The sequence below is a fragment of the Amia ocellicauda genome, chromosome 14 (assembly GCF_036373705.1).
Source record: "Amia ocellicauda isolate fAmiCal2 chromosome 14, fAmiCal2.hap1, whole genome shotgun sequence".
Taxonomy (NCBI): Eukaryota; Metazoa; Chordata; class Actinopteri; order Amiiformes; family Amiidae; genus Amia; species Amia ocellicauda.
Window position 1 is genome coordinate 8,029,650 of NC_089863.1, and position 19,419 is coordinate 8,049,068.

At 38.9% G+C, this 19,419-nt stretch overlaps 1 protein-coding gene across 1 annotated transcript; it reads right to left on the minus strand.

Annotated features, from left to right (window-relative positions):
• Positions 1-142: 142 nt before the first annotated feature.
• On the minus strand, positions 143-18,908 carry LOC136768530 (oocyte zinc finger protein XlCOF6-like). Its single transcript, XM_066722780.1, has 2 exons — positions 18,647-18,908; positions 143-3,902 (listed from the first exon to the last, which is right to left on the minus strand). Exons 1-2 carry the CDS (start codon positions 18,801-18,803, stop codon positions 2,245-2,247), a joined length of 1,815 nt encoding a protein of 604 aa, XP_066578877.1. The 5' UTR covers positions 18,804-18,908; the 3' UTR covers positions 143-2,244.
• Between the last annotated feature and the right edge of the window lie 511 nt (positions 18,909-19,419).

Here is a 19,419-nt window from a genome sequence, read left to right on the forward strand (position 1 = left end):
TACTTTACCCAAATTGCTTCAGTAACCCAGCTATATACATGGGTAATTGTATGTAAAAATAGTGGTATATACAGCTCTGGAAAAAATGAAGAGACCACTGCAGATGTTTCTTAAATCAGCATCTCTTCATGTACAGCAGCCATTCCATTCATATTTTTATTTTATTATTTTATTATACAATAGTCAGTATATTTTAAACACACATTACCAGTTAACATTTAAACTAAATTGGATGGCGGGGCGGAAACAGGCATGGCTACATGGGTTGTGTGTGCACCAATAGTAAAAATAGACAGGACCGCACCAGTCCTAGCTGCAAAGATGAGGGTCTCCATAGGGGGGTTAAATTAAATATATCGTATGGTCTTCTGTGGTTTCTGATGCTTTGTAAAGGTTTCAATGAGCTTATTTGGGAGATATAAAGATGCATATTGGAGGAATATAGCAAGGTGCATGAGGGTGTAAGTCTGAATGTTTGATTGGTGGGGACAGGAATGAGAGGGGCCATGGGCCCTATATAAAGTGATACCTGCCCTGAGAGAATGAAAAGGTGTTGACAGACAGAGAGGTCAGGAGCTCAGAAATGGGAGCTTTAGGCTGGCTGTTACCAAGTCAATGGCTGTCAGTTTTTGTTGTACCTTCACAAATATGGTTTCCATGTATGGATTAAGGTGTATATTGTATATTGTTTATATTGTTAGTATTATTTGTGTTATTGTCCTATAGTGAACTCCACAACTTTGGACCCACTACACTCCCACAAGTACAAGACTGTTTTTTACTCAAATCAATTCAGCCAAACCCAGGTGGCCGGCTGAATGCATTCAGAGTGATGGCTGCAGGACGTGGGCTAAGGCACGTGAAGTAGGGCTGCAACAAACAACTATTTTGATAAATCGATTAATCTGTCAATTACTACCTCAATTAATTGGATAAAAAAAAATCCAGCATTAAATGCAAGTGTTTCATTAAAAAAAAAAAGAGTATTTCCTCATCTTGCACAATGCTGTTCGAAACAACATGAGATGGCAGTCTAAAACCAATAGAAATCATATGTGCAAAAAATTAAGGGTTTCATTGTATATAGCAACGTGTTTTTACATTGTTCTCAAAACAAAAAGTTGTACACTTTTGTTTGAAAAATGCTAAACTGTTTTGATAAATAATGAAAAATAAAGAAACATTTAAATCAGTGTTTACAGGCTTTTCTGCAACAAATAGCTTCAACAGCAGTCCAATACTGGACTATGGAGGTATAATTATTTGTTTCTGAAATGAGACAATATGAGTATACATAGTAGCACAATATTTACATTTACATACACACTGGATGATGCATCCGATCTTTATGTTTCTGAAAAGAGAAAAAATAAAACTGGTGTGTGCGTCTTTCCTTTCCCACCTTGAACACTGTGAAACAAGTTTGATTTGATGTGATTTAACGTGCATTAAAAATTACATTGACACGAGAGGAAGACGTGAATTGGTGGAAAAGCTTATGCTCTGCATGTCTAACCACTAATAACTATACAACAGAGCAAATAAATATAGACTGACAATATATGGCAAGCTATCACGGAGGAGCTGGGCATGAAAGGTACCCACTGTCTGCTAGAATAAAAGCAAACTCAAAACGAAACTCAAACTTTTCCCATTTGTGTTTTTTCCCTTTACAGTATATAGCCTATTTATATTTTGAATTCAATAATTATGGCCCTAATTTGATCATATAGTCCAATCCTTCTGCAGCACTGCATCACGGCTGTGCAATGCACTTCCAGAGGCTCTGAGAAGCGACCAAAACACAATAGTTAAAATGTCTTAAAAAAACACCTTTTTAAAAAAGTTCTTAAGGATCTCTGTTAGTGCAAGTTTTTAAATCCTCTCAGCCTTTTTATTGCTTCCTCCTCTTCATTGGCTATCCTGTTTGTTTTCTTGCAAACTTTATTTTGTCTGTATGTAATGTACTGCTCTATTGCATCTTTTTACTTCGTCTGGTTTGACTCTTGAGTGTAGCGTGTGGGTATAATAAGAGGGCGTTATAAATAAAATGTATAAAACCAATAATGATAATATTTTAGTCGTAGCTTGCAAGACACACACCAGTTTAAAAAAGGAAAGGCTGTGTTTTAGGAGATCCACAGCTTGTACCACGCTGAGCATCTTCCTCCTGTCAGCATGGCTCCAGTGCGTTTTCTCTTTAGGTTCTCATGCATCATTGTCACACTCCCTTGCCATGCAAGTTCAGCTTTGCAAATGTTGCAGCAAACGGACACCTGTGTGAGTGCGCTGATGTTTTTTTAAGTTTCCTGGATGAGAGAAATTCTTCCCACATTGGGAGCAGCAGTACGGTTTCTCTCCTGTGTGAATGCGCTGGTGACATTTAAGGCCTCCTAAATCATTGAAGCTCTTCCCACATTTAGAGCAGTAGTATGGTTTCTCTCCTGTGTGAATGCGCAAGTGAGATTTAAGTTTCATTAACTCACGGAAGCGCTTGCCACACTGGGAGCAGCAGTATGGTTTCTCTCCTGTGTGAATGCGCTGGTGAATTTTAAGTTTACTTAAGTCATAGAAACTCCTCTCACACTGGGTACAGCAGTATGGTTTCTCTCCTGTGTGAATGCGCTGGTGAGATTTAAGATTTGCTATCTCAGTAAAGTTCTTCCCACACTGAGAGCAGCAGAATGGTTTCTTTCCAGTGTGAGTGCGCTGGTGAATTCTAAGGCCCCCTAAATCACGGAAGCTCCTCCCACACTGGGTACAGCTGTATGGTTTCTCTCCTGTGTGAATGCGCTCGTGAGATTTAAGGCTTCCTGACTCGGTAAAGCTCTTCCCACATTTGGAGCAGCAAAACGGCTTCTCTCCCGTGTGAATGCGCTGATGTTTTCTAAGGTTTCCTGACTGAGTAAAGCTTTTCCCACACTCGGAGCAACAGTATGGTTTCTCTCCTGTGTGAATGCGCTCATGAGTTTTGAGGTTTTCTGACTGACTAAAGCTCCTCCCACACTGGAAGCAGCAGTATGGTTTCTCTCCTGTGTGAATGCGCTGATGAGTTTTAAGGTATTCTTGCTGAATAAAACTCTTCCCACACTGGGAACAGCTGTATGGCTTCTCTCCTGTGTGAATACGCTGATGTTTTCTAAGGCTTGATAACTCACTGAAGCTCTTCCCACATTGGGAGCACCTATATGGATCCTCTCCTGTGTGAATGCGCTGGTGAGTTTTAAGGCTTTTTAGCTCACGGAAACTCATCCCACACTGGGTACAGCTGTATGGTTTCTCTCCCGTGTGAATGCGCTGATGAGATTTAAGATTTCCTAACTCATTGAAGCACTTCCCACACTGAGTACAGCAGTATGGTTTCTCTCCTGTGTGAATGCGCTGATGAGTTTTAAGGTGTCCCAACTGAATGAAGCTCTTCCCACACTGGGAGCAGCAATGGCAGCCCTTACGTTTCCGAGTTTCCCTTGAGGGGGGAGTGTGGGAGCTGGAGGGAGTGTGGGTGCTGGAGGGTCTGGGACGCAGCTGTCTACACTGTGTCGATTGGTCCCTCCCTACACTGAGCTCTGTTTCCAGATCACTGAGGCCTCCTTTAATACTCTCCAGCCTAAGATTACAGAGTCCATCTTTCAGAAGAGTGCGAGTGTCTACCTCTGATTCATTGGACTCTGTTTTAATGTGATCAGACAACACACTGGGTTCAGGCTGTGTTCCAGACTCCAGGCCACTGAGCTCCGCTTCAGTGTCTCTGCTCCTGGGCTGCTCAGTTAGCCCCTCTTTATCTTCAGTAGCTGTGGGCTCCGTGTCCTGCCCCAGACTGGAGCCCCACTGCTGCTCACAGCGCTGCTGCTCAGTGGGAGCCCTTTCCCGAGAGTCAGGGAGAGCGCTGGCCTGTACAGCTCCTGGGGGAGAGACAAGACATGAGAAGAGCACTGAGAACAGCAGATCTGAGGACAGGTTACTAGTACAGGTCATAAGAGTTACACTGGATACCGATTCTGTCGAAAATGGATGGCTATATTTCAAATGTGTACTACTAGAGCAGTGGTGGGCAACCTAGAGTGGTCCACAAGTCCATTTGTCAAATGACCGCTTGTGCCGCATGTCTCCCTTTACCACAAGCCACAAATGTTACACTTGAATTACAAAATAGTAGGGTGAAGGTTCGTTCAGTCTCCAGACCTTCATAGATTTTTACAAACCTTCAAAGGTTCGTCACATTACAATCACATCCATTTTTGTTCTCTTGTTGATAAAAATTGACAGTGTTTGAATACTGCAGAGTGCCACCGCACCAGATAAAGGGTTAATGGGGTAAAGGTGATGGGGTGGGGAGGAGCGTAGGGAGAGGGGATAAAATCTTAAGTGAGGCGGAAGAACGAGTCAGTGTGTGAGTGTGTTCAGTGCTCTGCAGTAATAATTAATACAATGATTTGTTGTTGCACCCGCAATGATGATTTGGGTCTACTCCTTGCAAACCCCCGCAAGAGTTACAATACTAAACCACACATGTCCCACTATATAAATTAAGACATTTGATTTGTATACTACCCATTACATAAATAAACATTGCTGGATATAAAAAAATTGAAACTGTAATAAAAAGCACCTTCATTGCCACTGTCGTGTCAGCAGGCATTGGACCAGATTCAATTTAAACAATGTATTTGAAAATATAAGATTATCACAAGATAATCTTCTGAAAGAGCACTATCCTGCCAGCATGCCTGTAGCACCACTGCATTATTCTGCTTTATTGTTTCATTTTCAACGATCTTTACAGCAAAGTGTTGTGCAATATAATGTAAATGTAAAACAAGAGCTTCAACAAAATGTTGCTGTTCAGAATGTTTTGTTTAATGCACAGAACCCAGCTGAAATTATCACGGAAGAAAAGGCATTTTCCGGGATCATTTAACCAATGCGAGTTTACATTATTATGTGTTATTTATTAGGTTTAATGGTCAATTGCATAGAACTGAAAGCAGCATACTGGAGATGATCCCATATTTAGTTCGCAGCTCTACTAACTGCAAGTTTGTTGCATTATTATTATTATTATTATTATTATTATTATTATTATTATTATTCGGTATAATATTATTATTATTATTATTATTATTATTATTATTATTATTAATAATAATATATAATGTTGGCACAAATTCTGAACTGTAGAAAGGAGTCTTTGTATTATAGTTAACCCAAATGTTAAGGTATTGTTCCGGTGTCTTTAATATTTACTACTTTCAGTAGTTGTAACATTAAAAAATAAACCGAACAGAGGGTATATTCATCAAGGGTATTACAATGATTTGCTATTTCTGACACTTTTCCCTTATCAAATAAAATACAAATAAAAAGTTAACTTGTATATATGCGTCACCACACATGTACTTTATTATTAGTAATGTGCTTTTACTTGAAATTTAACATGTTTCATGTAAGTAAAATCAATAAACCATGTGCTTGTAAAAAACTAATAAAAGCATGATTACTGTTCGAGATGCTTATTTTAAACTACAAGGGCACGTTATATTTTGTTAAATGGATTACCTGTAAATATATTAAAAGTAGTAGGATTTTCATTCAAATCTATACACTAGTAGCTAATGTGACATCATCGATACATTATGCAAATTTGTATATTCAGTAATGGGTTTCGGACCTTCACAGGTAAAAATGTACCCTTTGGGACAGCCCTACAAAATGGCAATATAATGCTATAAATACATATCAGTAATGTATTAAGGGAGTAACACATTGATACAAAATAAGCTTTTTTAAATGTTATTTGGGGAGGTAGGGAGGGTGTACTGGTTAAAAGTCTCCTGATAGCAATCAATACTTTAAGTGGTCAAAATGTAAAAAAAAAATATATATATATATCTTCTGTGGAAGAGACATAACTAAAAAATGATCGATTGCATTTGGTCCGAATGTAATGATAGGATGTCCTTCCTGTCTGTCAATCTATATTTGCATACCGACGCGCAGACAATCACACGTCATCAGCGCGGGAACCTTGACTGTGCAGCGCGAGCGCGAGAATGGAAGGTGAGCCGCAGCTCTTTCTGCTCATCCTGAAGCTCCAGTAAAAGAACAAGAAAAGAAAAGAAAAGAAAAGAAAGACCGCGTTAGAAACATCTACAACGAGAAAACGTCTGGATCAAGAGCGTGCTAAAAGCAGAATTAACTTTGGCGTTGCTTTTCCACGCTGGAGGCAACTGCGGGACGCAAAGGGTCTGAAAAATTACACCATGGTTGGCAAAAAATGCCAATTTTCTATTGGACGGGTAATTACAAGGTTTGATTTGTTTTGGGCATTTTGTTAATGTAATGGACTATTTAGCTCATGAGACATGCGCTAATCTGAAACTGTTGCGATCGATTCCACCAACACGTCTCTCCTCCTAGATAGAGGGGGCGTAGCTTTGCAGACACCTGCTTTCAAAACAAGCTGCTGACTGCTGGCCTCTTTGGATTACACACCCTAGATTTAAGTTACAGCTTTATTGTGCAGCATAGAGTTACATTTCATAAGATAATTAATTAATTTAATAAAGCACAGACAATGCTAAAGAACTGATCCAGAATTCCAGATCTATGGTGTTGACAATGCTGTCTGTGAGAAGTTGTCATTCTAGTTGTCTAGGTGGCAGCAATAGCTTTAATTCAGCTTAACATGCCCCTCTTGATCTCTGTATCGTCTCTTCTCGCAAAGCCACTGCTAGCCTAGAGGCCGATTTACACTTCTGCGTAGATATAAAAGCAACACAGAGCAGGGGTAAGCGCAGCCCACAGAGCATTTAGCAGCCCAGGTGAGCATTTATCCGAAATGCGGTCCTGCGCGTCAGGCCAGCGCTGATTGGTTTAGCAGGAGATTCTGACAGCCAATCGGTCAGTGAGGAATTTGCTTTCCCTGGACAGAATGAACAATCAGTATTCTTGATTAGACAGTGACTGATCAAGGCATTGATCCAGAGACCCGGGTTTGCAATGTGATCACGACTGAATTCCAAAGGAAAGTTAGAAGCTTCCTGAGCTGATCAGATAAGCGCTATATCAGGTGCAAATCTAATACAATAAATAATGATAATTCATATATGATGTGTAGAAAATCATATGTTTCACCAATCAACATGATTGTAAAATCGTTCCCAATTACTAATTTCATTACAAAGCCCATATCGTCGGCTATATTTATTATATTCAGTAGGCTATAGCCTATCGCATGAACTGCGGGTCTGGCGGTTATAGAACTTACAGGTCTGAAAACAATTAGGAGACCACTGCAATTTTTTCTTAAATCAGCATCACTACATGTATGGCAGCCATTCCTATTTTTATTTGAAATTTGGGTGAAATGTTGTCAGTAGTTTATAGAATAAAACAAAAATGTTCATTTTATCCAAACACATACCTATAAATAGTAAAACCAGAGAAACTGATAATTTTGCGGAGTTTAACAGCTGAAACACCATGCATCTAATTCAAATATTTAGTAACATCAGAACGGATATGCAGGAGAGATTCACATACGCAGAGATGTGTGTATGTATGTTCTAGTGTTAAGTGTCTAGCCAACTATAGCAAGACAATAGAGATCTGCACATAGAGGATGTCATTTGTATTTGTGTGTGTGTGTGTGTGTAGTTTCTGTAACATGTCATTAACAGTATGTGTTAATTTACATCCATACAATCGTAGGTGCACCATAGAAAACGGGTTTCATTTCCTGAAGATTGCGATGTGTTATTGCGACACTGCCCCCTATGTGTGCGTCCACCTTACGTGCAAGTATGTTGGCAGACAGCTACGCAAACGTCTGCGTACGACGCCTGCGCATGTACGCAGAGACGCAGTGTAAATTTTTCTGAGATACGCGGAGCTGCACGATTCGGCACAGATTTCTGCGGGTGGGGCTTAGTGACGTCACACAGAAACACTCCAAGAACGCGCATCTCCGACTTTCTGTGGAGAATTGAACTTCACAAACGTGACCATAGTCTCTGCACACAAAACGGTGGCAAATGCCATTAATTCATCAATAAACAAACATTACAATATTTTCCTTTCAGTCTGGTACTTTTTACCTCCCATTTTGTTTTCCTCAAATCATAATCATGTATCTTTTCCACAGATTTTCTAGTGTTAACTATTTATTGTAAATATTTGTATTTATAAATATTATTTTGTATACTGGTAAGTTGGCCTTGTTAGTTTCTGTTCACGTCCTGCAACTGAACTCAGTTTACTGTGTCCATATTCTGGACAATGTGGTGTGTTTTGCCGAAGTTTATATTATTTATATTATTTTGCCATTTTTGTGTCTATACTACCCGGCAAGAATCCAGGCGAGAGAGAGAAAGCAGTCACACTACAGATCAGTTTTAAGACAACAAGACAGTTCATGTTATGTTGATCATTTAAATACTCTTGCTGTGCTGAATTTTATTTCTGCTACGACATTGACAATTTGATGAATGGTAGATAGCTAAGCTACACTAGTTTAGGGCTACTATAAATCCAGTTTTTAATCAGACTTTTTGTCTTTTAATTTCCATCTGGTTGGATCTAAAAATGTCCTGAATTTGCCCACTCGTCCTTTTTCCAGCGCTGAGCTACAGTCCTGAATGCGCGTTGAGCCCTTCCGCTCCGGCAGCACTGCAATTCGATCAGAAATGAGTGATGAAGTGTGAGGTGATAGTGTTAGCGACAAGCTTTTTTGAACAAATATTGGTTGTTAATAAATGACTAGCATCTGTAAAGACTACAACAACCAACAATCTACAAAAGGAAAATTAGGTTGAGACGAGACGGGAGAGTGTGAGTGAGGGGACAGAATTGACAGAGCAGCAAAGAGTCAATTAGGAATAGAAAATCAACAGGATGTTTTAGACATTTTCTTTGAAGAAACAGTGACAAGCACGGGTCACAGCAGACTGGACATATTCTCACACCTCACATCACTAGTGTTTAGTTGTTGCTGTTTTGTCAGAGTTACATTTGTACTATATTACCTTGTTATAGTTTTAAAATGTATTTGCATTTAATTGTGTTGTTCTGCAAAGTTAATACTTTTTGTATACATTAATTAATTAACTAAAACAAACCTGGTATTATTTTTTTTAGAAACAAAAATCATGTTATTGATTGTTATAAAATATATTTTAGCTCACAAGTCCTTTTTTTTTTATATTGGTAAAGCATTTTAGCACCAATACAACCATTCATTGAAGAAATAAGTGCTGTTTTTTAATTTAACCCGTTTTAATATATTTGCACTGTATATAATGTTACACAAGGGTCGATGGATTGAATGTTACTCATAACTTATTGTTCAGACATTAATAAACAGATTTGTTGCATGTAAATATTTGTTTGAGGTCATAACACTTTATTGACAGTTTAGAAATGGTAGCCCTAGATAGCTCTAGTTCTCAACTCATTATCAGTGGAGCAGTAACTTTACCTAATGGGTTAAAAGGGGCGTGTTAATGTGCAGTGTTAAAGATGCATCCCAGTGATGTTGGGAGGTTGTGCACCCATTCTGTCCAATCAGACTATCTTTCTTTATTTTTTATATTAAGGGGACCCTATTTTGTTCACTAATACCATCCCCCTCTTGCACTGAGCAAATTCTCAGGGATGTATCTGTATTGAAGCACTTTTGGGGGCGAGATGGGTGAAGAAGTTGTCTATATTGTCAATTGTCTTAATGACAATAAGGTATCACTTGTCTATTGTGTTAATGTCAATTTCAAATGGTAGCAAATATGGTGGTACATTTTTGCTGGATTGTTATGAATAGCCCAGCTTATCCTTGTCATTTGATTAAATATTAGCGTACAAACTGAATTTTTACAAGCCACTTTATAAGACACCTCTTCCAGGGGAGCATGCCCCCAGACCCCCCTAGCAGCCCCTCTGTAATAATCATGGCCCCCATTTTCAAAATCCTACAATCACCCCTGATACACACATTCAAGTACGAGTGCTGTATTACTTTCATACAAACACAACAACAATCAATCAGGATAAAATAAACATAAGCAAACTTGTTCATCTGATCACCAGATGAAATGGAATAATGTTTCGCTACCTTTATGAATGATCTGGACTAAACTGAATAAACAACATGAAACCAGTCACACTATCATACAAAGACAATACATTCACACTCTACACACACACACACACATATATATATATATATACATATACATATACACACACACACACACACACATATATATATACATACACACACACACACACATATATATATACATACACACACACACACACATATATATATATACATATACACACACACACACACACACACATACATTATATATATATATATATATATATATATATATATATATATATATATACACTCACCTAAAGGATTATTAGGAACACCATACTAATACTGTGTTTGACCCCCATTCGCCTTCAGAACTGCCTTAATTCTACGTGGCATTGATTCAACAAGGTGCTGTAAGCATTCTTTAGAAATGTTGGCCCATATTGATAGGATAGCATCTTGCAGTTGATGGAGATTTGTGGGATGCACATCCAGGGCATGAAGCTCCCGTTCCACCACATCCCAAAGATGCCCTATTGGGTTGAGATCTCGTGACTGTGGGGGCCAGTTTAGTACAGTGAACTCATTGTCATGTTCAAGAAACCAATTTGAAATGATTCGACCTTTGTGACATGGTGCATTATCCTGCTGGAAGTAGCCATCAGAGGATGGGTACATGGTGGTCATAAAGGGATGGACATGGTCAGAAACAATGCTCAGGTAGGCCGTGGCATTTAAACGATGCCCAATTGGCACTAAGGGGCCTAAAGTGTGCCAAGAAAACATCCCCCACACCATTACACCACCACCAGCAGCCTGCACAGTGGTAACAAGGCATGATGGATCCATGTTCTCATTCTGTTTACGCCAAATTATGACTCTACCATCTGAATGTCTCAACAGAAATCGAGACTCATCAGACCAGGCAACATTTTTCCAGTCTTCAACTGTCCAATTTTGGTGAGCTTGTACAAATTGTAGCCTCTTTTTCCTATTTGTAGTGGAGATGAGTGGTACCCGGTGGGGTCTTCTGCTGTTGTAGCCCATCCGCCTCAAGGTTGTACATGTTGTGGCTTCACAAATGCTTTGCTGCATACCTCGGTTGTAACGAGTGGTTATTTCAGTCAAAGTTGCTCTTCTATCAGCTTGAATCAGTCGGCCCATTCTCACGACGTACGACGCCTGCGCATGTACGCAGAGACGCAGTGTAAATTTTTCTGAGATACGCGGAGCTGCACGATTCGGCACAGATTTCTGCGGGTGGGGCTTAGTGACGTCACACAGAAACACTCCAAGAACGCGCATCTCCGACTTTCTGTGGAGAATTGAACTTCACAAACGTGACCATAGTCTCTGCACACAAAACGGTGGCAAATGCCATTAATTCATCAATAAACAAACATTACAATATTTTCCTTTCAGTCTGGTACTTTTTACCTCCCATTTTGTTTTCCTCAAATCATAATCATGTATCTTTTCCACAGATTTTCTAGTGTTAACTATTTATTGTAAATATTTGTATTTATAAATATTATTTTGTATACTGGTAAGTTGGCCTTGTTAGTTTCTGTTCACGTCCTGCAACTGAACTCAGTTTACTGTGTCCATATTCTGGACAATGTGGTGTGTTTTGCCGAAGTTTATATTATTTATATTATTTTGCCATTTTTGTGTCTATACTACCCGGCAAGAATCCAGGCGAGAGAGAGAAAGCAGTCACACTACAGATCAGTTTTAAGACAACAAGACAGTTCATGTTATGTTGATCATTTAAATACTCTTGCTGTGCTGAATTTTATTTCTGCTACGACATTGACAATTTGATGAATGGTAGATAGCTAAGCTACACTAGTTTAGGGCTACTATAAATCCAGTTTTTAATCAGACTTTTTGTCTTTTAATTTCCATCTGGTTGGATCTAAAAATGTCCTGAATTTGCCCACTCGTCCTTTTTCCAGCGCTGAGCTACAGTCCTGAATGCGCGTTGAGCCCTTCCGCTCCGGCAGCACTGCAATTCGATCAGAAATGAGTGATGAAGTGTGAGGTGATAGTGTTAGCGACAAGCTTTTTTGAACAAATATTGGTTGTTAATAAATGACTAGCATCTGTAAAGACTACAACAACCAACAATCTACAAAAGGAAAATTAGGTTGAGACGAGACGGGAGAGTGTGAGTGAGGGGACAGAATTGACAGAGCAGCAAAGAGTCAATTAGGAATAGAAAATCAACAGGATGTTTTAGACATTTTCTTTGAAGAAACAGTGACAAGCACGGGTCACAGCAGACTGGACATATTCTCACACCTCACATCACTAGTGTTTAGTTGTTGCTGTTTTGTCAGAGTTACATTTGTACTATATTACCTTGTTATAGTTTTAAAATGTATTTGCATTTAATTGTGTTGTTCTGCAAAGTTAATACTTTTTGTATACATTAATTAATTAACTAAAACAAACCTGGTATTATTTTTTTTAGAAACAAAAATCATGTTATTGATTGTTATAAAATATATTTTAGCTCACAAGTCCTTTTTTTTTTATATTGGTAAAGCATTTTAGCACCAATACAACCATTCATTGAAGAAATAAGTGCTGTTTTTTAATTTAACCCGTTTTAATATATTTGCACTGTATATAATGTTACACAAGGGTCGATGGATTGAATGTTACTCATAACTTATTGTTCAGACATTAATAAACAGATTTGTTGCATGTAAATATTTGTTTGAGGTCATAACACTTTATTGACAGTTTAGAAATGGTAGCCCTAGATAGCTCTAGTTCTCAACTCATTATCAGTGGAGCAGTAACTTTACCTAATGGGTTAAAAGGGGCGTGTTAATGTGCAGTGTTAAAGATGCATCCCAGTGATGTTGGGAGGTTGTGCACCCATTCTGTCCAATCAGACTATCTTTCTTTATTTTTTATATTAAGGGGACCCTATTTTGTTCACTAATACCATCCCCCTCTTGCACTGAGCAAATTCTCAGGGATGTATCTGTATTGAAGCACTTTTGGGGGCGAGATGGGTGAAGAAGTTGTCTATATTGTCAATTGTCTTAATGACAATAAGGTATCACTTGTCTATTGTGTTAATGTCAATTTCAAATGGTAGCAAATATGGTGGTACATTTTTGCTGGATTGTTATGAATAGCCCAGCTTATCCTTGTCATTTGATTAAATATTAGCGTACAAACTGAATTTTTACAAGCCACTTTATAAGACACCTCTTCCAGGGGAGCATGCCCCCAGACCCCCCTAGCAGCCCCTCTGTAATAATCATGGCCCCCATTTTCAAAATCCTACAATCACCCCTGATACACACATTCAAGTACGAGTGCTGTATTACTTTCATACAAACACAACAACAATCAATCAGGATAAAATAAACATAAGCAAACTTGTTCATCTGATCACCAGATGAAATGGAATAATGTTTCGCTACCTTTATGAATGATCTGGACTAAACTGAATAAACAACATGAAACCAGTCACACTATCATACAAAGACAATACATTCACACTCTACACACACACACACACATATATATATATATATACATATACATATACACACACACACACACACACATATATATATACATACACACACACACACACATATATATATACATACACACACACACACACATATATATATACATATACACACACACACACACACACACATACATTATATATATATATATATATATATATATATATATATATATATATATACACTCACCTAAAGGATTATTAGGAACACCATACTAATACTGTGTTTGACCCCCATTCGCCTTCAGAACTGCCTTAATTCTACGTGGCATTGATTCAACAAGGTGCTGTAAGCATTCTTTAGAAATGTTGGCCCATATTGATAGGATAGCATCTTGCAGTTGATGGAGATTTGTGGGATGCACATCCAGGGCATGAAGCTCCCGTTCCACCACATCCCAAAGATGCCCTATTGGGTTGAGATCTCGTGACTGTGGGGGCCAGTTTAGTACAGTGAACTCATTGTCATGTTCAAGAAACCAATTTGAAATGATTCGACCTTTGTGACATGGTGCATTATCCTGCTGGAAGTAGCCATCAGAGGATGGGTACATGGTGGTCATAAAGGGATGGACATGGTCAGAAACAATGCTCAGGTAGGCCGTGGCATTTAAACGATGCCCAATTGGCACTAAGGGGCCTAAAGTGTGCCAAGAAAACATCCCCCACACCATTACACCACCACCAGCAGCCTGCACAGTGGTAACAAGGCATGATGGATCCATGTTCTCATTCTGTTTACGCCAAATTATGACTCTACCATCTGAATGTCTCAACAGAAATCGAGACTCATCAGACCAGGCAACATTTTTCCAGTCTTCAACTGTCCAATTTTGGTGAGCTTGTACAAATTGTAGCCTCTTTTTCCTATTTGTAGTGGAGATGAGTGGTACCCGGTGGGGTCTTCTGCTGTTGTAGCCCATCCGCCTCAAGGTTGTACATGTTGTGGCTTCACAAATGCTTTGCTGCATACCTCGGTTGTAACGAGTGGTTATTTCAGTCAAAGTTGCTCTTCTATCAGCTTGAATCAGTCGGCCCATTCTCACGACGTACGACGCCTGCGCATGTACGCAGAGACGCAGTGTAAATTTTTCTGAGATACGCGGAGCTGCACGATTCGGCACAGATTTCTGCGGGTGGGGCTTAGTGACGTCACACAGAAACACTCCAAGAACGCGCATCTCCGACTTTCTGTGGAGAATTGAACTTCACAAACGTGACCATAGTCTCTGCACACAAAACGGTGGCAAATGCCATTAATTCATCAATAAACAAACATTACAATATTTTCCTTTCAGTCTGGTACTTTTTACCTCCCATTTTGTTTTCCTCAAATCATAATCATGTATCTTTTCCACAGATTTTCTAGTGTTAACTATTTATTGTAAATATTTGTATTTATAAATATTATTTTGTATACTGGTAAGTTGGCCTTGTTAGTTTCTGTTCACGTCCTGCAACTGAACTCAGTTTACTGTGTCCATATTCTGGACAATGTGGTGTGTTTTGCCGAAGTTTATATTATTTATATTATTTTGCCATTTTTGTGTCTATACTACCCGGCAAGAATCCAGGCGAGAGAGAGAAAGCAGTCACACTACAGATCAGTTTTAAGACAACAAGACAGTTCATGTTATGTTGATCATTTAAATACTCTTGCTGTGCTGAATTTTATTTCTGCTACGACATTGACAATTTGATGAATGGTAGATAGCTAAGCTACACTAGTTTAGGGCTACTATAAATCCAGTTTTTAATCAGACTTTTTGTCTTTTAATTTCCATCTGGTTGGATCTAAAAATGTCCTGAATTTGCCCACTCGTCCTTTTTCCAGCGCTGAGCTACAGTCCTGAATGCGCGTTGAGCCCTTCCGCTCCGGCAGCACTGCAATTCGATCAGAAATGAGTGATGAAGTGTGAGGTGATAGTGTTAGCGACAAGCTTTTTTGAACAAATATTGGTTGTTAATAAATGACTAGCATCTGTAAAGACTACAACAACCAACAATCTACAAAAGGAAAATTAGGTTGAGACGAGACGGGAGAGTGTGAGTGAGGGGACAGAATTGACAGAGCAGCAAAGAGTCAATTAGGAATAGAAAATCAACAGGATGTTTTAGACATTTTCTTTGAAGAAACAGTGACAAGCACGGGTCACAGCAGACTGGACATATTCTCACACCTCACATCACTAGTGTTTAGTTGTTGCTGTTTTGTCAGAGTTACATTTGTACTATATTACCTTGTTATAGTTTTAAAATGTATTTGCATTTAATTGTGTTGTTCTGCAAAGTTAATACTTTTTGTATACATTAATTAATTAACTAAAACAAACCTGGTATTATTTTTTTTAGAAACAAAAATCATGTTATTGATTGTTATAAAATATATTTTAGCTCACAAGTCCTTTTCTTTTATATTGGTAAAGCATTTTAGCACCAATACAACCATTCATTGAAGAAATAAGTGCTGTTTTTTAATTTAACCCGTTTTAATATATTTGCACTGTATATAATGTTACACAAGGGTCGATGGATTGAATGTTACTCATAACTTATTGTTCAGACATTAATAAACAGATTTGTTGCATGTAAATATTTGTTTGAGGTCATAACACTTTATTGACAGTTTAGAAATGGTAGCCCTAGATAGCTCTAGTTCTCAACTCATTATCAGTGGAGCAGTAACTTTACCTAATGGGTTAAAAGGGGCGTGTTAATGTGCAGTGTTAAAGATGCATCCCAGTGATGTTGGGAGGTTGTGCACCCATTCTGTCCAATCAGACTATCTTTCTTTATTTTTTATATTAAGGGGACCCTATTTTGTTCACTAATACCATCCCCCTCTTGCACTGAGCAAATTCTCAGGGATGTATCTGTATTGAAGCACTTTTGGGGGCGAGATGGGTGAAGAAGTTGTCTATATTGTCAATTGTCTTAATGACAATAAGGTATCACTTGTCTATTGTGTTAATGTCAATTTCAAATGGTAGCAAATATGGTGGTACATTTTTGCTGGATTGTTATGAATAGCCCAGCTTATCCTTGTCATTTGATTAAATATTAGCGTACAAACTGAATTTTTACAAGCCACTTTATAAGACACCTCTTCCAGGGGAGCATGCCCCCAGACCCCCCTAGCAGCCCCTCTGTAATAATCATGGCCCCCATTTTCAAAATCCTACAATCACCCCTGATACACACATTCAAGTACGAGTGCTGTATTACTTTCATACAAACACAACAACAATCAATCAGGATAAAATAAACATAAGCAAACTTGTTCATCTGATCACCAGATGAAATGGAATAATGTTTCGCTACCTTTATGAATGATCTGGACTAAACTGAATAAACAACATGAAACCAGTCACACTATCATACAAAGACAATACATTCACACTCTACACACACACACACACATATATATATATATATATATATATATACATATACATATACACACACACACACACACATATATATATACATATACACACACACATATACACACACACATATACACACACACACACATATATATATATATATATATATATATATATATATATATATATATATATATGTATGTATATGTATATATATATACACTCACCTAAAGGATTATTAGGAACACCATACTAATACTGTGTTTGACCCCCATTCGCCTTCAGAACTGCCTTAATTCTACGTGGCATTGATTCAACAAGGTGCTGTAAGCATTCTTTAGAAATGTTGGCCCATATTGATAGGATAGCATCTTGCAGTTGATGGAGATTTGTGGGATGCACATCCAGGGCATGAAGCTCCCGTTCCACCACATCCCAAAGATGCCCTATTGGGTTGAGATCTCGTGACTGTGGGGGCCAGTTTAGTACAGTGAACTCATTGTCATGTTCAAGAAACCAATTTGAAATGATTCGACCTTTGTGACATGGTGCATTATCCTGCTGGAAGTAGCCATCAGAGGATGGGTACATGGTGGTCATAATGGGATGGACATGGTCAGAAACAATGCTCAGGTAGGCCGTGGCATTTAAACGATGCCCAATTGGCACTAAGGGGCCTAAAGTGTGCCAAGAAAACATCCCCCACACCATTACACCACCACCAGCAGCCTGCACAGTGGTAACAAGGCATGATGGATCCATGTTCTCATTCTGTTTACGCCAAATTCTGACTCTACCATCTGAATGTCTCAACAGAAATCGAGACTCATCAGACCAGGCAACATTTTTCCAGTCTTCAACTGTCCAATTTTGGTGAGCTTGTACAAATTGTAGCCTCTTTTTCCTATTTGTAGTGGAGATGAGTGGTACCCGGTGGGGTCTTCTGCTGTTGTAGCCCATCCGCCTCAAGGTTGTACATGTTGTGGCTTCACAAATGCTTTGCTGCATACCTCGGTTGTAACGAGTGGTTATTTCAGTCAAAGTTGCTCTTCTATCAGCTTGAATCAGTCGGCCCATTCTCCTCTGACCTCTAGCATCAACAAGGCATTTTCGCCCACAGGACTGCCGCATACTGGATGTTTTTCCCTTTTCACATCATTCTTTGTAAACCCTAGAAATGGTTGTGCGTGAAAATCCCAGTAACTGAGCAGATTGTGAAATACTCAGACCGGCCCGTCTGGCACCAACAACCATGCCACGCTCAAAATTGCTTAAATCACCTTTCTTTCCCATTCAGACATTCAGTTTGGAGTTCAGGAGATTGTCTTGACCAGGACCACACCCCTAAATGCATTGAAGCAACTGCCATGTGATTGGTTGGTTAGATAATTGCATTAATGAGAAATTGAACAGGTGTTCCTAATAATCCTTTAGGTGAGTGTATATATATATATATATATATATATATATACACACATACACATACATACATACATACATACATACATACACACACACACACACATATATATATATACACATATACATATATACACACACACACACATATACACACACACACACACACAACAGTAACAGTGTTACCGGCAGCAGCAGCTCCTCCGGTCTCTCTCTGCGTCTCTCCGCAGCTCCGCTCTCGTCTCCCGGCTCCTCGGCTCTTCTCAGGCGGCCCGTCCGCTCCAGAGCTCAGCCCGGCCAGAGCCGAGGACAGGCGCTGTGTGAGCCGCTGGGAGAGAGACATCGGTCGGCGCTCAGATCCACACACCGCGTTAAAACACAGCGAAACCCCGGTATCTGCTCCGCTTCAACTCACACTAACCCAAGTAAAGCGAAGCACCGGGAGGCGCATGCGCAGAAGCCCAGGCGCCGCATTGAGCACAGAGTTCACTCCCAGTAACACAACAGCTAGACGGCTTGTCGTTTCAAAATAAAAGTCCCGCCATTCTCGCCTAAGGATATTCGTACCTGAAACTAATAACTAATTAAAACTAATACAGTGAGCGGCCTCTACAAAATTAACACACGGTACATATACACGACGTTACCGTAAAGTAAGGAATGTATATATAAAACTTACTTTCAACTGACTATTTAACACTGATTATAAAAATCATACTCTTATAAACAAACCGATTCCCTTGGATTATACTAAACGGAAAGATTACAGGCTATATTAGTACCTACATTGTTATTCAATGGAATTATGAATATGAGCAAAGTAACATTTTAATAAAATACTATTGCATCATGACCAATATTCATAGCAGAAAGCTTTAAATTGAACTTACCAGCCTTTCTTTATAGTTGCTTTTTTTTTTAAGAGTCGCGGCCGTGTTTTATCCGGAATGTGATTGTTT